Source organism: Leiobunum rupestre, chromosome 3, assembly GCF_980474605.1.
Source record: "Leiobunum rupestre chromosome 3, qqLeiRupe1.1.hap1, whole genome shotgun sequence".
Classification (NCBI taxonomy): Eukaryota; Metazoa; Arthropoda; class Arachnida; order Opiliones; family Sclerosomatidae; genus Leiobunum; species Leiobunum rupestre.
Window position 1 is genome coordinate 56,322,831 of NC_143386.1, and position 16,629 is coordinate 56,339,459.

General features: G+C 42.8%; 1 protein-coding gene across 1 annotated transcript; it reads right to left on the reverse strand.

Moving 5' to 3' along the window:
- Positions 1-2,128: 2,128 nt before the first annotated feature.
- LOC149952718 (uncharacterized) lies at positions 2,129-15,718 on the reverse strand. The gene is made up of 12 exons (XM_090169797.1): positions 15,686-15,718; positions 15,249-15,618; positions 11,393-11,560; positions 10,198-10,275; positions 9,766-10,007; positions 8,777-8,968; positions 7,996-8,133; positions 7,838-7,930; positions 7,474-7,670; positions 7,277-7,406; positions 2,992-3,174; positions 2,129-2,164 (listed from the first exon to the last, which is right to left on the reverse strand). Exons 1-12 carry the CDS (start codon positions 15,716-15,718, stop codon positions 2,129-2,131), a joined length of 1,860 nt encoding a protein of 619 aa, XP_090025923.1.
- Between the last annotated feature and the right edge of the window lie 911 nt (positions 15,719-16,629).

Genomic DNA, 16,629 nt, shown 5'->3' on the forward strand with positions numbered 1-16,629 from the left:
TAGAACCTCCAACGCGTTCTTTATGGAAGACCCCATCAATTTCCTTTATTCCCTTCACAATCAACGATTATCAGCGCCGCAAGTGTGAAAAGCCATGGGAGGCAGCGGAAAATATTGGAACCCTCGGAGGGCGACAGAAATACCAGAGGTTATATTCCCTTTAAGGGAGTATGAACTAAATCGAAAAATCATCTACTAGCTACAGATAAACTTGGTGGCGGAATTATGAAGTTCATACTTCCTTTAAATCACTAACTCGGACCAAAAGTTTATAATGATGTTTCACAGAAGTGTGCCAGTTCCCTATATGATATACATTTTCCGAATGTTTAGGTAGATTAATCAGTGATTGGCCGTAATAAGTGCTTTCGCATCGTTATCACATGTGAGCACGTGCAGGCTGTCGCTTTTGCTTAAAGGGAGTGTGAACTAAATTGAAAAATCTTCTGCTAAAACACTCGCTACGACTTCTTTTTAACGTAACTAGCGCCCATCAACCTTAATTTCTGTTAAACCTGGTGGAAGAAATGTAAAATTTGTTGATCCACTAGAAACATGGAAGTTGCGTATTTTTATCGCTAGAGGCTTTTATCCTTTTGGATATGACGTCATTTCTACGTCACTCACACATAGCTATCTAATTATTTCGATCAACTGATCATAAATATAGACTGATTCTTCTACTAGTATGCTTAGCTCAATGGTTACCTTTCGATATAGAATTAAACCGTGTACTTACCTATCGATGTTAACTTCGATCAGTCCTGATAGGATTAAACTTCTATTTAGAACTACGATGTCCATTTTAAAAGGGATCGTCTTCGATATGCAAATGAGGGAAGGATTAATTATTAAATATTCGTGCGCGTTACTTCGCTTTGTGGTGGTTTTTACTTTTTCTGTGGCCCATATCCATTGCCGGTGAACTTCGTTTTTGGCCTCTTCAATTTCTCTCTTAAACTCTTTAAATTTAAGCTCGATCCCCGTCTGAATTTCGTCGATTTCGAGCCCACGCGCGCTCGTCAATTTCTGAAAATGATACGTCAAATAGAAGATTTAGAAAGTCAGTGGGTGAAACCAGGAAACTGTATAGAAACACCTTTGGAATGTAAAGATTATCAGGGGGATGCGCGCGGTTTATGGCGGAGATTTCGCTAAGCTAGACCCGGCTCCCAGTCGACATTAAGCCTTTTGCTCTAAATACGCGTTTTTAAACAGAGCTAGAGCAGATTCACGAATAATATGACAAATTATCCAAGATCATCAGTGTATGAGCTAATCGGGGTTTCTTAAAGTTTTCTGGTAAGTCTATTTTCCAAGTGAGTGACCTTATTTTATTTACGCTGCGTCGCTTCTTAGAATCTGAAAAACGCACGGAGGCAATGGAAATTGAATGGATACTTGAACCTAGGAGCAACAAACACAGCACCCCACCCAAGGAGAACGCAACCCGTCAAAATTCGTGGATTTTCTTGTGTACGTTTTTCATTGGCTAGACACTTTAGCGCCTGCTGCCGTCGGAAGGGAAAAATTCGGATATTGTCTTCCCCCCCGCCCGTAAAACGTTCAGCGTAAAGGCTCGTGATGCTCGTCCAATGAAATTCGTACACAACCCTTCGTTAGCGTGTTTAAAGGCTAGCTGCGTTCTCCTTGTGTTCCAAGTGTATACATATGTAAATCCGGGTGAAACGTTGTTCCCCAATCTTGTGAAGACTCACTACTCGTCTTCTGTTCCCTTTAGTTTTGGAGTTTGGGGGAAGTAAGTTTTCAGAAGATGGGCAAATTTTCGCGCACTGACTTTAGAAATCGACTTATTAAATACATGGTTTCTTAAATTCACCTCGAATAATTAAGTGAAACCATGAATGTATTAATTTCAACCATGAATATCGAACTATATCATTACCCTTTCTACCATCTGGGGCTAAGATGGGCGGTTCCTTTCTGCGTTTTATCATATGCTTTATGTAATCTCTTGAGCCAATCAGGAGGCAGGTGATTGTCATTGACTCGATCTACAAAACTTTTCCGGGATTGCGCTAAGCCCCTCCCATCCTAGCGACTGAGGTCAAACTACCTAATGCAGTTCGATATTCATGGTTGAAATGAATACATTCATGGTGAAACGCTATACTTCAGCTACTATATCTTTTTGATAACCAAGCTACCAAAGAAAACGCGTTTTCAATATATTACTTCATAGTAAATTCCTTCAGAGTTTTTACAACTGGCAATATTATATTCTGCTGCAGTAATTTGGTCATTATTTCGTTGAACTAAGCGGTAATTTTCATTAGGAAAGCGTTTTAATTTTCAATAGGCCTTGGTCTCATTCAGTAGCGTCGCTAAGGGTGGGCTGAAGTGGGCTTTAGCCCCCCTGCATTTTTGAGATGGGCCACATATTTATATTAAAAGGGCCACATAATTAAGAGGCCACATATTTTAATTTAAGAATTTTCTTTATCTCTAGAAATTTGTTTTATTGCCAAGAAACGTTTTTCTGGAAAAACATCTTTCAAAATCAATTCGTTTACTCAAAAAGATAGTAGGGAGCGGAAATAGAGAAAGTTGAAAAGAAAAGGGCTTAAGGGAATTAAAGGAAATATCCCAGGCATGCACGTGTCCCCTCCAGGTCGTATACAAGGTCAGTAGGGGGTCCAGAAAACGCGACGAGAGCCGCAACAATAAAACGACCTTGCTCTTCTCGCTTCCTGCAAAATCTGGGGTTTTTTAGATTTCACCATTTTTGCGAAATATGGTCAATCCAAGGTTCCCGCTAAGGGCTACAAAATTCTAAGGGGCCACAAAATAATTAGCCCACCTGTGAAAAAACCTTAGCGCCGCTACTGGTCTCATTAGCTGGCGCAGAAGATTCCTCATCACCTGGAAGCTACACACAGCACCAAGTTCGCTTGAGGCGTTATGTTCGATAGTTGATTTAGGTTTGAAAAAGGCGTAAAGTGTCTTTAAGGTTAACGAACTAACCCTTACCTCCCACTTCCGGCTTAGTCGTAAGACGGTGAAATCAAGCCACATAACGGTACCAGAATATTTGGGTCTATCTCCACGAATATCGTTCTGATCTTTGCCGATCATTATCTTCGCTTCTTCCAATTCGAATTCGAAATGACGGTACATTTCCGCCACCTTGACGGTTAGCAGATTGGCGATTAACTAAAATCGTAATTACTCAAATTAAATATATGATTAAACTAGTCACAACCACCGGTGGCTTAACAATAACAAAAATGTTTTCAGGGGAACAGAATATGTGTTCGTGATTCCCGAAAGAAAAACTACACCCCTCCGTCTTTCCTCGTGTCATTTATCCCTCCTTCTGTCAGTAAGGGGGAGGGGGTCCATAGTCCTAGAAGAAAGCCACACCCCTCCGTCTTTCCTCGTGTCATTTATCCCACCTCCTCCGGGTAAGGGGGGTCTGTAGTCCCAGAAGAAAAGCCACACCCCTCCGTCTTTCCTCGTGTCATTTATCCCTCCTCCTCCGGGTAAGGCAGGGTCTGTAGTCCCAGAAGAAAAGCCACACCCCTCCGTCTTTCCTCGTGTCATTTATCCCTCCTCCTCCGGGTAAGGCGGGGTCTGTAGTCCCAGAAGAAAAGCCACACCCCTCCGTCTTTCCTCGTGTCATTTATCCCTCCTCCTCCGGGTAAGGCGGGGTCTGTAGTCCCAGAAGAAAAGCCACACCCCTCCGTCTTTCCTCGTGTCAATTATCCCTCCTCCTCCGGGTAAGGCAGGGTCTGTAGTCCCAGAAGAAAAGCCACACCCCTCCGTCTTTCCTCGTGTCATTTATCCCTGCTCCTCCGGGTAAGGCAGGGTCTGTAGTCCCAGAAGAAAAGCCACACCCCTCCGTCTTTCCTCGTGTCAATTATCCCTCCTCCTCCGGGTAAGGCAGGGTCTGTAGTCCCAGAAGAAAAGCCACACCCCTCCGTCTTTCCTCGTGTCAATTATCCCTCCTCCTCTGGGTAAGGCAGGGTCTGTAGTCCCAGAAGAAAAGCCACACCCCTCCGTCTTTCCTCGTGTCATTTATCCCTCCTCCTCCGGGTAAGGCAGGGTCTGTAGTCCCAGAAGAAAAGCCACACCCCTCCGTCTTTCCTCGTGTCAATTATCCCTCCTCCTCCGGGTAAGGCAGGGTCTGTAGTCCCAGAAGAAAAGCCACACCCCTCCGTCTTTCCTCGTGTCAATTATCCCTCCTCCTCCGGGTAAGGCAGGGTCTGTAGTCCCAGAAGAAAAGCCACACCCCTCCGTCTTTCCTCGTGTCAATTATCCCTCCTCCTCCGGGTAAGGCAGGGTCTGTAGTCCCAGAAGAAAAGCCACACCCCTCCGTCTTTCCTCGTGTCAATTATCCCTCCTCCTCCGGGTAAGGCAGGGTCTGTAGTCCCAGAAGAAAAGCCACACCCCTCCGTCTTTCCTCGTGTCAATTATCCCTCCTCCTCCGGGTAAGGCAGGGTCTGTAGTCCCAGAAGAAAAGCCACACCCCTCCGTCTTTCCTCGTGTCATTTATCCCTCCTCCTCCGGGTAAGGCGGGGTCTGTAGTCCCAGAAGAAAAGCCACACCCCTCCGTCTTTCCTCGTGTCATTTATCCCTCCTCCTCCGGGTAAGGCAGGGTCTGTAGTCCCAGAAGAAAAGCCACACCCCTCCGTCTTTCCTCGTGTCATTTATCCCTCCTCCTCCGGGTAAGGCAGGGTCTGTAGTCCCAGAAGAAAAGCCACACCCCTCCGTCTTTCCTCGTGTCAATTATCCCTCCTCCTCCGGGTAAGGCAGGGTCTGTAGTCCCAGAAGAAAAGCCACACCCCTCCGTCTTTCCTCGTGTCATTTATCCCTCCTCCTCCGGGTAAGGCGGGGTCTGTAGTCCCAGAAGAAAAGCCACACCCCTCCGTCTTTCCTCGTGTCATTTATCCCTCCTCCTCCGGGTAAGGCGGGGTCTGTAGTCCCAGAAGAAAAGCCACACCCCTCCGTCTTTCCTCGTGTCATTTATCCCTCCTCCTCCGGGTAAGGCGGGGTCTGTAGTCCCAGAAGAAAAGCCACACCCCTCCGTCTTTCCTCGTGTCAATTATCCCACCTCCTCCGGGTAAGGCGGGGTCTGTAGTCCCAGAAGAAAAGCCACACCCCTCCGTCTTTCCTCGTGTCAATTATCCCACCTCCTCCGGGTAAGGCGGGGTCTGTAGTCCCAGAAGAAAAGCCACATCCCTCCATCTTTCCTCGTGTCAATTATCCCACCTCCTCCGGGTAAGGCGGGGTCTGTAGTCCCAGAAGAAAAGCCACACCCCTCCGTCTTTCCTCGTGTCAATTATCCCACCTCCTCCGGGTAAGGCGGGGTCTGTAGTCCCAGAAGAAAAGCCACACCCCTCCGTCTTTCCTCGTGTCAATTATCCCACCTCCTCCGGGTAAGGCGGGGTCTGTAGTCCCAGAAGAAAAGCCACACCCCTCCGTCTTTCCTCGTGTCAATTATCCCACCTCCTCCGGGTAAGGCGGGGTCTGTAGTCCCAGAAGAAAAGCCACACCCCTCCGTCTTTCCTCGTGTCAATTATCCCACCTCCTCCGGGTAAGGCGGGGTCTGTAGTCCCAGAAGAAAAGCCACACCCCTCCGTCTTTCCTCGTGTCAATTATCCCTCCTCCTCCGGGAAAGGCGGGGTCTGTAGTCCCAGAAGAAAAGCCACACCCCTCCGTCTTTCCTCGTGTCAATTATCCCACCTCCTCCGGGTAAGGCGGGGTCTGTAGTCCCAGAAGAAAAGCCACACCCCTCCGTCTTTCCTCGTGTCAATTATCCCACCTCCTCCGGGTAAGGCGGGGTCTGTAGTCCCAGAAGAAAAGCCACATCCCTCCGTCTTTCCTCGTGTCAATTATCCCACCTCCTCCGGGTAAGGCGGGGTCTGTAGTCCCAGAAGAAAAGCCACACCCCTCCGTCTTTCCTCGTGTCAATTATCCCACCTCCTCCGGGTAAGGCGGGGTCTGTAGTCCCAGAAGAAAAGCCACACCCCTCCGTCTTTCCTCGTGTCAATTATCCCACCTCCTCCGGGTAAGGCGGGGTCTGTAGTCCCAGAAGAAAAGCCACATCCCTCCGTCTTTCCTCGTGTCAATTATCCCACCTCCTCCGGGTAAGGCGGGGTCTGTAGTCCCAGAAGAAAAGCCACACCCCTCCGTCTTTCCTCGTGTCAATTATCCCACCTCCTCCGGGTAAGGCGGGGTCTGTAGTCCCAGAAGAAAAGCCACACCCCTCCGTCTTTCCTCGTGTCAATTATCCCACCTCCTCCGGGTAAGGCGGGGTCTGTAGTCCCAGAAGAAAAGCCACACCCCTCCGTCTTTCCTCGTGTCAATTATCCCACCTCCTCCGGGTAAGGCGGGGTCTGTAGTCCCAGAAGAAAAGCCACACCCCTCCGTCTTTCCTCGTGTCAATTATCCCTCCTCCTCCGGGTAAGGCGGGGTCTGTAGTCCCAGAAGAAAAGCCACACCCCTCCGTCTTTCCTCGTGTCAATTATCCCACCTCCTCCGGGTAAGGCGGGGTCTGTAGTCCCAGAAGAAAAGCCACACCCCTCCGTCTTTCCTCGTGTCAATTATCCCACCTCCTCCGGGTAAGGCGGGGTCTGTAGTCCCAGAAGAAAAGCCACATCCCTCCGTCTTTCCTCGTGTCAATTATCCCACCTCCTCCGGGTAAGGCGGGGTCTGTAGTCCCAGAAGAAAAGCCACATCCCTCCGTCTTTCCTCGTGTCAATTATCCCACCTCCTCCGGGTAAGGCGGGGTCTGTAGTCCCAGAAGAAAAGCCACACCCCTCCGTCTTTCCTCGTGTCAATTATCCCACCTCCTCCGGGTAAGGCGGGGTCTGTAGTCCCAGAAGAAAAGCTACACCCCTCCGTCTTTCCTCGTGTCATTTATCCCTCCTCCTCCGGGTAAGGCGGGGTCTGTAGTCCCAGAAGAAAAGCTACACCCCTCCGTCTTTCCTCGTGTAAATTATCCCACCTCCTCCGGGTAAGGGGGGGTCTGTAGTCCCAGAAGAAAAGCCACGCCCTGTGCCGTTTTTCCCCGTTCAATTTATCACCCTTTCTTCTATGAGAGAGGCCGTGAGTTCAAGAAGAAAAACCACGCCCCTCCGTTTTTCCTCGTGTTTATCCCTCCTTTTCCGAGTAAGGCTAGTGGGTCGTGAATCGCAGAAGAAAATCAATGCCCCTCCCCCTTTCTCTCCGTGTAGACAGATAATGTCTTCAGGGAATATAGTGGCGGCTGCATATTCTCTGCTAACCTGTATACATTCTTGATAATAATTACCGGACGATTCAGAAAATGTTTGAAAAGATTCAGAGAATCGATAGCTTCTTCAACGCATACCATTTCGGTGAAGTGGTATCTTATCAAATTCTCAATCCTCATTTCTAAGTTGACAATATCCATTTTGAATCTGTTAATTTTATTATTTTTAAGGAATATTTATTTCTTTACTCACTTATTTATTTTGGCTATTTTACCTTTGAATATGTTCGAACCATTTATTGGTATAAACATCCAACGCGTAATCTTTATTACTCTTTAAAGTACTCGAGTATCGTATGAAATCATTTTCAAACGATTTCAATTCTTCATTAATTTTAATTGACCTGGTGCTTTGCATCTCAGACGGAATAATGGACGTTTGACGTATGAAGTGATCGACGCCATTACAAACCTATAAAAATTCGAAATTTTGATAATTTTTATTAATAATAATAATATAATATATAATAATAAAATAAAAATTTTATTTGGTCTAAAATTGGCCTATTTCCGTCTGCAGATAGGTTTGCTCCGCAATACACCAGTGTTCAGGGAAAAGATACCTTAATCGTAATTTACTTCGATCAGGTCTTGACAATGTTCTATCAGGCAATTGATGTAGACGAATACGTCTTGCGGATCGACACCAGCTTTTGAGCTTAGGAATTCATCCTGAAAAATAAACGCAAGTAGAATTGATCTATGTCATGTGTTGGTTAACGATGGATTGAACTAACATTTTGGTAGTTTTCCTTCCAAATCGAACAACACTCTATAATTTGGAGCAATTTCTGTCTACTTTGTCGCGTTTCGAAGTTGAATATTTCCTCAACAGGAATTTCATCGGTACATTTCTCGATTATAACGTGCGTTACCTGCCAACATTTATGAAGTTGCGTTGAATAGATTATATTAAGTTTATAATTTTTTTCCATTAGTGTGTCAGTTGGTCGAAATACAGTTTTTGTATAGAGTGTCGTTAAATAGCCGCTTCAATAAAACATTTTCAAGGAAATCGCCAAGAAGTAATATTTCCCAGAGCCAGGACCTGCAAGTTACTATTTGTATAGTGCTTGTTGAATTAATGGAAATTTTTCAGGTGTACGGTATGCAACAAGTGTTCCCTTTTAACCTATAGTGCGAGAAGCATTTTTTACTAACCTTGCCTTTTAACCAGGTAGCTTTTTTTACATATTTAGGATTAGCGAAAACCCGAAGTTCTGTTTACATATGAAAAGTTTCAATTACCTCAATAAGCACCGTATAAACAGTAACTTGCAGGTCATGGCTTTTGGAAATATTACTTCTTGGCAATTTCCTTGAAGATGTTTTATTGAAGCGTCTATTGACGTCATCCCCTAAAATATAAGCGCCTCTAGCGACCAAAGTACGCAACCAAATACAAATGATCATTCGCCCAATGACTAATTCTGAAGTTTACCAAAAACACAAATTCTAGAATTTTGGAAAAGTTTAACTGACACACTTAAGTGATTATGATTACGTTGTACAACTCGCCTTTTGCAAGAGTTGTACAACTTCTTTGGGGTTTGCGTAATTGTCGGATCCATCTATAATTTGGGACACAAGTCGCAAGAGAGTGGGGAAATCTAGATGAAGATCTGCCAGTGATGTCTTCGTCGCCTTGGAACACGGCTCTTCTAGGACGTTCAGTGACTTGTAATTTTGGCCGGCCAAATTCATTTTCTTCTATTTGGCGTAAAAATCACAGCGTTAATATGGTTGTTATGGTAGCTAACGTCACCATAACCTTATCGATGGAAGATATGTCATTAACAGTGGCGTTACTATGGGCGGTGGTACCCGGAGTGGTAACTCATTGTGTCGATCTTTTGTACCATCCTTCACAAAGGAACATAATGGGAGTATGAACTAAATTGAAAAATCATCTGCTAACACTCGCTACGACTTGTCAAAATAACTATCGACAATCATCCCTAGCTTATATTAAACCTGGTGGCAGAACTGTGAAATTTGTTGGTCCACCATAAAAATGGAAGTTCATACTCCCTTTAATCGTTACCATAAGTTTACATTCATATTTTGTATATCTTTGGGAAACATTTTACAGAAACCAATTCACAGAGTGACGTCATCACAGATCAAAAATCGCCTCCTAGCGAGAGCGAGCGGACTTAAACGTTTTGCATATGAAGAATATTAAATCTCTTACTATCATAAAAAAAAATAATAAACACGAAAAAAAATCCGATAACGTGAAGATATCCTGCTAGTCGCTGCGCTTATAGAGATATGAAACTCTCAAGAAAACGCGTCAAGAAAAATTCCAGCATCAACGCCGCCACTCGGCCGGGAGAAAACCCATTTTTCGCTTATGGCATCGCAATAGCTTTCTCCCAGACGTCGAGGGGCGCCACCGTCGTCAAAAAATAGAGGGTCGCTGGGGTATTGGTAGTTTCATATCTCTATAAGCGCAGGATCTCTGACACCACCCTAGTGACGCTACTGGTAATTAAAACACTCACGGCAACTTCGTCTAAAACTTTGGTGAAACCATCAATGTAAACGGATTTGGCCATTTTCAAAACGACGCACAGGTTTTGGACCCCTTTGGGCTCGAATTGAATCTGTATGGCGGTCAAGGTGGCCCGGTATCGCTTCCATTTCCGTATTTCATCCGAAAGACTTTGATTGGTCTCTTTGCCCTCGTTGACGTACGTCTGACTCAAGATCTTCCGTATTTGCTCCTCCCATTCCAAGAGGACTCCTGTAAGGAGTGTTTTTTTAATAGTGTTGGTATTTGGTTAATACTGGCCGGGGTAAGACACTCAAGAACTCAGGTGTACATTTGCTATTGGAACTCTTATGAACTCCCCTGAACTCTAGAGAACTCCACTGAACTCTAGAGAACTCCCGAGAACTCTCAAGAACTCACCAATGAACTCTCTGGAACTCACCCTTGAACTCTTTAGAACTCTCACGAACTCCCGTGAACTCTTTGAACTCCCGTGAACTCTCGAGAACTCTCGAGAACTCTGCTCCCGGTGTACACAAAAATCATAAGTGTCTTACCCCTCGGTTTTTCATCATAGAAAAAAAAACGTCTCAACGTCTAGCAACAACGAAATAATAATAATAATAATAATAATAAAGCCTGGAGCACACATCCGTAAAAATGTCATGGAAAATGAAACGTAAACGTAAAAATATTTTCGTAAATGTGCAAAGTTTTGAACTTTTTCGTTGAAAAATATCCTACGTTCACCGTTAGCCAATATGCGTTTCAATAAAACATCTTCAAGGAAATCGCCAAGAAGTAATATATCCAAGAGCCAGGACGTGCAAGTTACTGTTTATTTGGTGCTTGTTGAAATAATGGAAACTTTTCACCTTTAAACAGAACGTCCCGTTTTTGCTAAGCTTCATTATGTCAAAAAAAGCTACCTGGTTAAAAGAATACACTTGTTGAATACCGTACGGGTGAAAAGTTTTCATTATTTCAACAAGCACCAAGTAAATAGTAACTTGTAGGTCCTGGATCTCTGATATATTACTTCTTGGTGATTTCCTTGAAGATGTTTTATTGAAGGGCCTATTGACAGTCCGCATTGTAGGCAAATATTTTTTTAGGCGCCATCTTTTATTTTTCTGTATTAAGATTCTCTACTTTCAAGTCTGACTTTGAGATGGCGCTGCGGTAAAATTTCATTGGTGGTGGCTAAAGCAGACGCTTTTAGTTTTTCTTCATCGTTATTCGTCAATTTGACTTAAAAAATAATGATGCTTGCATATTAATATAATTTTTGCATCGTTTGCTTATATTTTGATAAGTTTATTTAAGAATAAACGTTCGTATGACTTTTAATTTGTCTGTAGCAGACGCAAAATCATAGGCGCTACCTCGAAGAAGCTAGCGCCGTTACGCCATCTAGATTCGTTTCGGTCACGAATAGAAGTTGAAACATAATTTAAGAAAATATTTACGTTTTGAAGTGCGTGTCAAACCATGAAACGTAAACATTAACTTATTAATTTTATTTTTAGGTATGTGTTCCAGGTCTTAGGCCTAATACACTTTTTTTTTGGGTCGACGCTCGCAGTCGCGGTCTTGTGGCACTTGTTAAAACCAGACTTATTTTATCGCTCATATACCCTCGAACTTCAGAACAGTTTCCTTATCAGCAGCGGCTTTTTCAACGTCGATTTGTTGACATTCGTTGGGAACGTACAAATGGAAATCGTAGTTGTTCAGTTTTTGACTCAGACCCGTCATTTTGGCCATAAACCTGTGCAGCTTGATTGATAATTTGCTGGTCGTATCTGTGAAACAAAAATTACAATATGTTTTTTGAATTTTTTTCCCTGGTAATAGTCGCTTCAATAAAACCCTCGTTCTTTTAGTTTAGTTTAGTTCCACCCCTTTGTAGCAAAGTTGGGATAATTGAATGAAATATTTTCAGTTGGCCGTTTACCGGATTATCCTGGTTAACAAAAGAAACTAACTACAGTTCATAGTTGAGTAAAACCAAAGATAATATAGAACTTCGAACGGTTTTGTATCGAAGCGTTTACCCACTCAGCGCCGGCCCTAGCCCTTGGTCAGGGTAGAGCGAGATTGTTTTTCGATTGTTGCCACGCCGCCCCGCGCCTCCAAAGGGAATTTTGGCGCCCCTTTCCACCTGGCCGCTGTCCTGGCACCCCTTTCCACCTGGCCGCTGTCCTGGCGCCTAGAGCGACCGCTCCGCTTGCTCTACCCTAGGGCCGGCGCTGTACCCACTTAACACGTAACCTCCGAAAAATCTGCCTCCATCAGTCGCTGCCATAGTCCTATGATTTCCTATCACGGCGAACAGCGCGTCATCAACGTTGGCCGTGGTGTTATCTATAGTTGGTTACCGTGGTAACTATTCCGGCAACAAGTGGGTAAACGCTCAAGGTAGTTATTTTGAATCTAGGGTATGAGGTCTATATTACCAACTAGACTAGACATGAACGTAGTACATGAATGTATTCATTTCAACCATGAAAATCGAACTGCATTAGGCAGTCTGCACTCACAAGGAGACATCCCGAAATGTAACCCACCGATTTTGTTCAAACTCGGGGGATTGGTAGCCCTTCATGTATCATGAAAAATCCTAAAGGGAATTTATTCAATTGGCAACCGTTTTGCCATGGCAACGAAAAATGTTTTTGACAACACAAAATATTAAATTTTCCCATTGAAAATAACATGGGATTTTGACCTCAAATTGATCAAAAGTTGATCAGTTTTAATGTTTTTTGTCAATTTTTATCTATTTTTTCTATTTTTGGCATTTTTGAACTTTTGAATGGGAAAATTTAAATTTTTTGTTGTCAAAAATATGTTTCGTTGCCATGGCAAAACGGTTGACCATTGAATAAATTCCCTTTAGCATTTTTCATGATACATGAAGGTCTACCAATCCCCCGAGTTTGAACAAAATCGGTGGGTTACACTTCGGGATGTCTCCTTGTCAGTCGCTAGGATGGGAGGGGCTTAGCTATCATGACGTCAGTCAATAGCCGCCACTCAAAAATTGTTAGAAACTTGGATATATATTATAAACTTAATATAATCTATTCAACGCAACTTCATAAATGTTGGCAGGTAACGCACGTTATAATCGAGAAATGTACCGATGAAATTCCTGTTGAGGAAATATTCAACTTCGAAACGCGACAAAGTAGACAGAAATTGCTCCAAATTATAGAGTGTTGTTCGATTTGGAAGGAAAACTACCAAGGCTTAGTGCAAAATTTCATTTGTTAAATTTGAATACCAATCTTTTCCTTAAACGAAAATATCTAGAATTACAAATAATTATCTTGGCCGTTTGAAACTCGCGATTCCGAAAACGTTTTGTGGATCGCGTCAACGACCAACGCCTGTCTCCCTGATTGACTTAACTGATTAAGTAAAACGCGGAAAGGCCCCTCCGACCCTAGCCCAAGATGGTAGGGTAATGATACCTAGTTCGATATTCATTGTTAAAATTAATACATTCATTCTTTATAGACAGAAGCTTTCTTTAAACGGGAGTACGAACTTTTATGGGTGAAAACTCGGAACAACTCCTTTTGCGTTGAGTTTGCAAGTTCTCTCCCCACTGGTTTAAGGGGTTTCCCCTTCCATAAAAACTTGCTGAGGTTAACGGTAATAGTGAGTGTAGGGAGCTGTTGGCTCGCGTCACATGAAGGGCTTGCCACCACCCTCCTACGCGTTGTAACCCGGCCACCTGAACTAATGGCTTTAAAAGTCGCTCGATGACTTAGGCCTAAGGTGGTGCCTTGGGTATTAGCCTACCCGGTTATTATTATTATTATTATTAACTTTGGTGGTGGATCTGCGAATTTACTATTCCCGTCACCAGCAGCTGGAGTGATTGGGGCTAATTACATTAAGCTCTAATTACATAAGAGTGTGTTAGCACATTATTTCTTATTTTGTTTCTACTCCTTTTAAATCTGATTTTAACTTTTCTAAAGTATAAAAAACGGTGTGCGAAGACGCAAAAAAAACTACGTTAGGCCTTACACAATTTTTTTCGCGTTAGCCTTTACAAGATAAGAAGATACAACTCGGGTCGTACGTTCAGTAACTAGTCAACGGAGTTAGAGTTGAACCGTTGAAAGTTGTTGAACGACTTTTTCTACTGCAGTATTGACGTCATGATTCTCAACGGTTGCTCAACAAATTCAACGTCGCAGTGAAGCGTTGAAAGAGCGTTGAGCTTGATTTTCATTTGGGTTTTGTCGTCTGTCAAAAATTTAAACGCCACGATTCTCAACCATTGAATTGGGAATAGTACCGCTAGAATGACAATTTCAATCTGCCTTCCGCGAAACAAATTTTTCGAAATTCAGAGCTCTATCATTTGTCGGTGGCGCCATCCGCTGTTAGCAGCGGGAACTATATCTTATGCAATTGAATTAAAAGTACTAAGGTACTTTGAAAGTGATAGATGGCGCCACCCGTATTATGATAGAGTTGACGGCTGAGTGCGCCGACTCGAAATTTCAGAATTTGTTTCGCGAAACCACGACTCCCGAACGCGCCTTTGTCATTCTAGCGGTACTATTCCCAATTCAATGTTCTCAACCCTGGAGCGTCCCGTTCAATAACTGATGACGTCACTATTCTTTTTTATTATAAATTTATTATAAATTCACAGCGCCATCGCGTTGTCTCGCGGATAAAATTATTTTAGCAGTGCTACCAGCCACTTTTTTGAAATTGGTTAAGTTAGCTCTCCTTATCTTTCTTCCACGCCGATATTTTCCCCTTTTTAAAACCCAGTCCTTATATCTGGCACCGCTTTAAGCCGAAGCAGCAAGGACCATATAAAGATCAGCTTGCACCTTGGACGAATAATTACTGGACCCGAATCGAAATGGTGCGCTTGGAGCTTTTACGGCAGCGCCGCTTGTAGCGCCATAGTGTTAAGTATTGGAAAGATTTCTATCCAAATACTAAACACGTGCCCAATATTAGCGGATGATGTTAGGCCTAGCGTACCTCGTCACTGTCGTCAAAGCTTACACCTTTTTTTCATTTTGACTAGGCATTTTTAAATTTATAATCTTTTTAAACCTTCGCACAAACTATATATGCAATAGCTGTAAAGCGAACTTCCTATTTAAATTAATTAAATCATTACCCTTTCATTTTTATTCCAATATAATTATTATTGAATAATCTAAAGCCCATTAAAATTCCAAAAGCCTCACTTCTATTAAAAACAGCAGAGCAGTCGACATTTTTGCGCACGTGTTTTGTATTTGAATAGAAATATTTCGCGATTTTCTCGGTAGGAGCGCTGACGGGCGATGCAAAATGTGGAACCGGGGATTTTGCTTAGCTTTCGAGTCCAGTAATTATTCGTCCAAGCTTGCACGTTCAGGTGCAGTGTACTAATAATCCTTAGCGAATCGTCAAATCGGTTTTATTGAGGCGCCTATTCCGTATTTAAGTTCTGGAACTCACACTTGGGCAGGAGCTTGTCTTGGAGGAGTGCGGGTCCGTAGACGAAGTGGAGCAAATTGCAAAGGGAATCCACATACGGAGCTTTGATGTTTCCGCTTACCAGACAATCGTTTACGTTCGTCATAGATATGTCTCGAGGGTGGGGGCTTTTTATGAGGTAGAACATCTCGTCCGGCAATGTCATCCCTTCTTCGTGTCCATCTTCGACCCGGAACTCGTAATCCACGTGCAGTTTATCGTCCCGAACGAAGGCGATTAGAATGTCCAACGTCGGGTTATCTAGGAAAGCTTCCAGTTTAATTTTTAAAGCCCTGCTCCAATGCCTCGTTTCCAAACCACTCAGAACTATCCTGTTCATTAACAAACGCAACTGGAAATTGGATTGTCAATTAATTACAATTATATCTAATGTCGTTTAAATTAATAATCAAACCCACTAGATTATTTTCTTGCTCGTCGTTATCTTCCATTATTATTTTTTCGTTGACAATTTTGTATTTTTATAAGCGCGAACGCGTCTCTAATGGTTACTATAGCGACGGATTCCGGGATGAGAGAAAAGTCGTTTTATCGAATTTTCTCCGCCTACTGTTAAACACTACGTACCGCCATCTATCATCAATTAGAAATTTTATCGTATTATATACGCTTTCGAAATTTAAATTAAATTTGAACGCTTCATAATTATTTATATTTAACGCAATTATTTTATAATTACGTTACAAGGCGCTATGCAAAAAGCTTTCTGATCAATATTAATGCAACTTATATGCCGCTTGAAAAACAAATTGGTTTTTTAGGTCGCCAATTTACTGTCTGTTTCACTCCGAAACTTATTAAAATTGATTTCGGTGAATAAAATAAAGTATAAACTAATGGTTGAAATAAACCATTTATAGCTGAATATTTCTTTGTTGAGCGGGGCGTGTTTTCTCCACCTTAAATTTCTTCTCTTCCGGAGAAAGTTTATTTATGACTTAATTTCTTAGGACTGTTTTTTCCCACCCAGGCACTGGTTTTTACGAGATGAAGAAAAGTGGAAGTAAGTAAATCATTTTTCACTTTAACGGCTACAGGCGCTGCTAAAAAATTGCGTTTCGTTTTAATTTAATTATTTTTTTCTCGTACCTTCTCGTAGTTTGGTTTAACGTTGACAGTTTCGCTTAATTTTTCTTTAAATAATTTTCGGGGGATAGTTTATGAGAGACTTAAATTTCAGATTCCGGAATAAATTAATAATCTTCATTTCCTCCACGAAACTTTGTTGGACCGAAAATTTAAAAAGAAATAAGACTTTAGAAAATACTGGGTGTTTTCGAAGTAAATTGAATTATATTTTGACGAAATTAGTTTTAATTGATTGATTAATTTCGGTACAAAT

Excerpts from the sequence above, each read along its gene's own strand:
- LOC149952718 (XM_090169797.1), bottom strand. The coding sequence starts at position 15,718 with ATGGAAGATAACGACGAGCAAGAAAATAATCTA. Across the intron at positions 7,931-7,995 it reads GGAAGGAAAACTACCAAAAT|GATGAATTCCTAAGCTCAAA; the intron begins GTTAGTTCAATC and ends TTTATTTTTCAG. Across the intron at positions 7,671-7,837 it reads ATTGTCAAGACCTGATCGAA|GTTTGTAATGGCGTCGATCA; the intron begins GTAAATTACGAT and ends GAATTTTTATAG.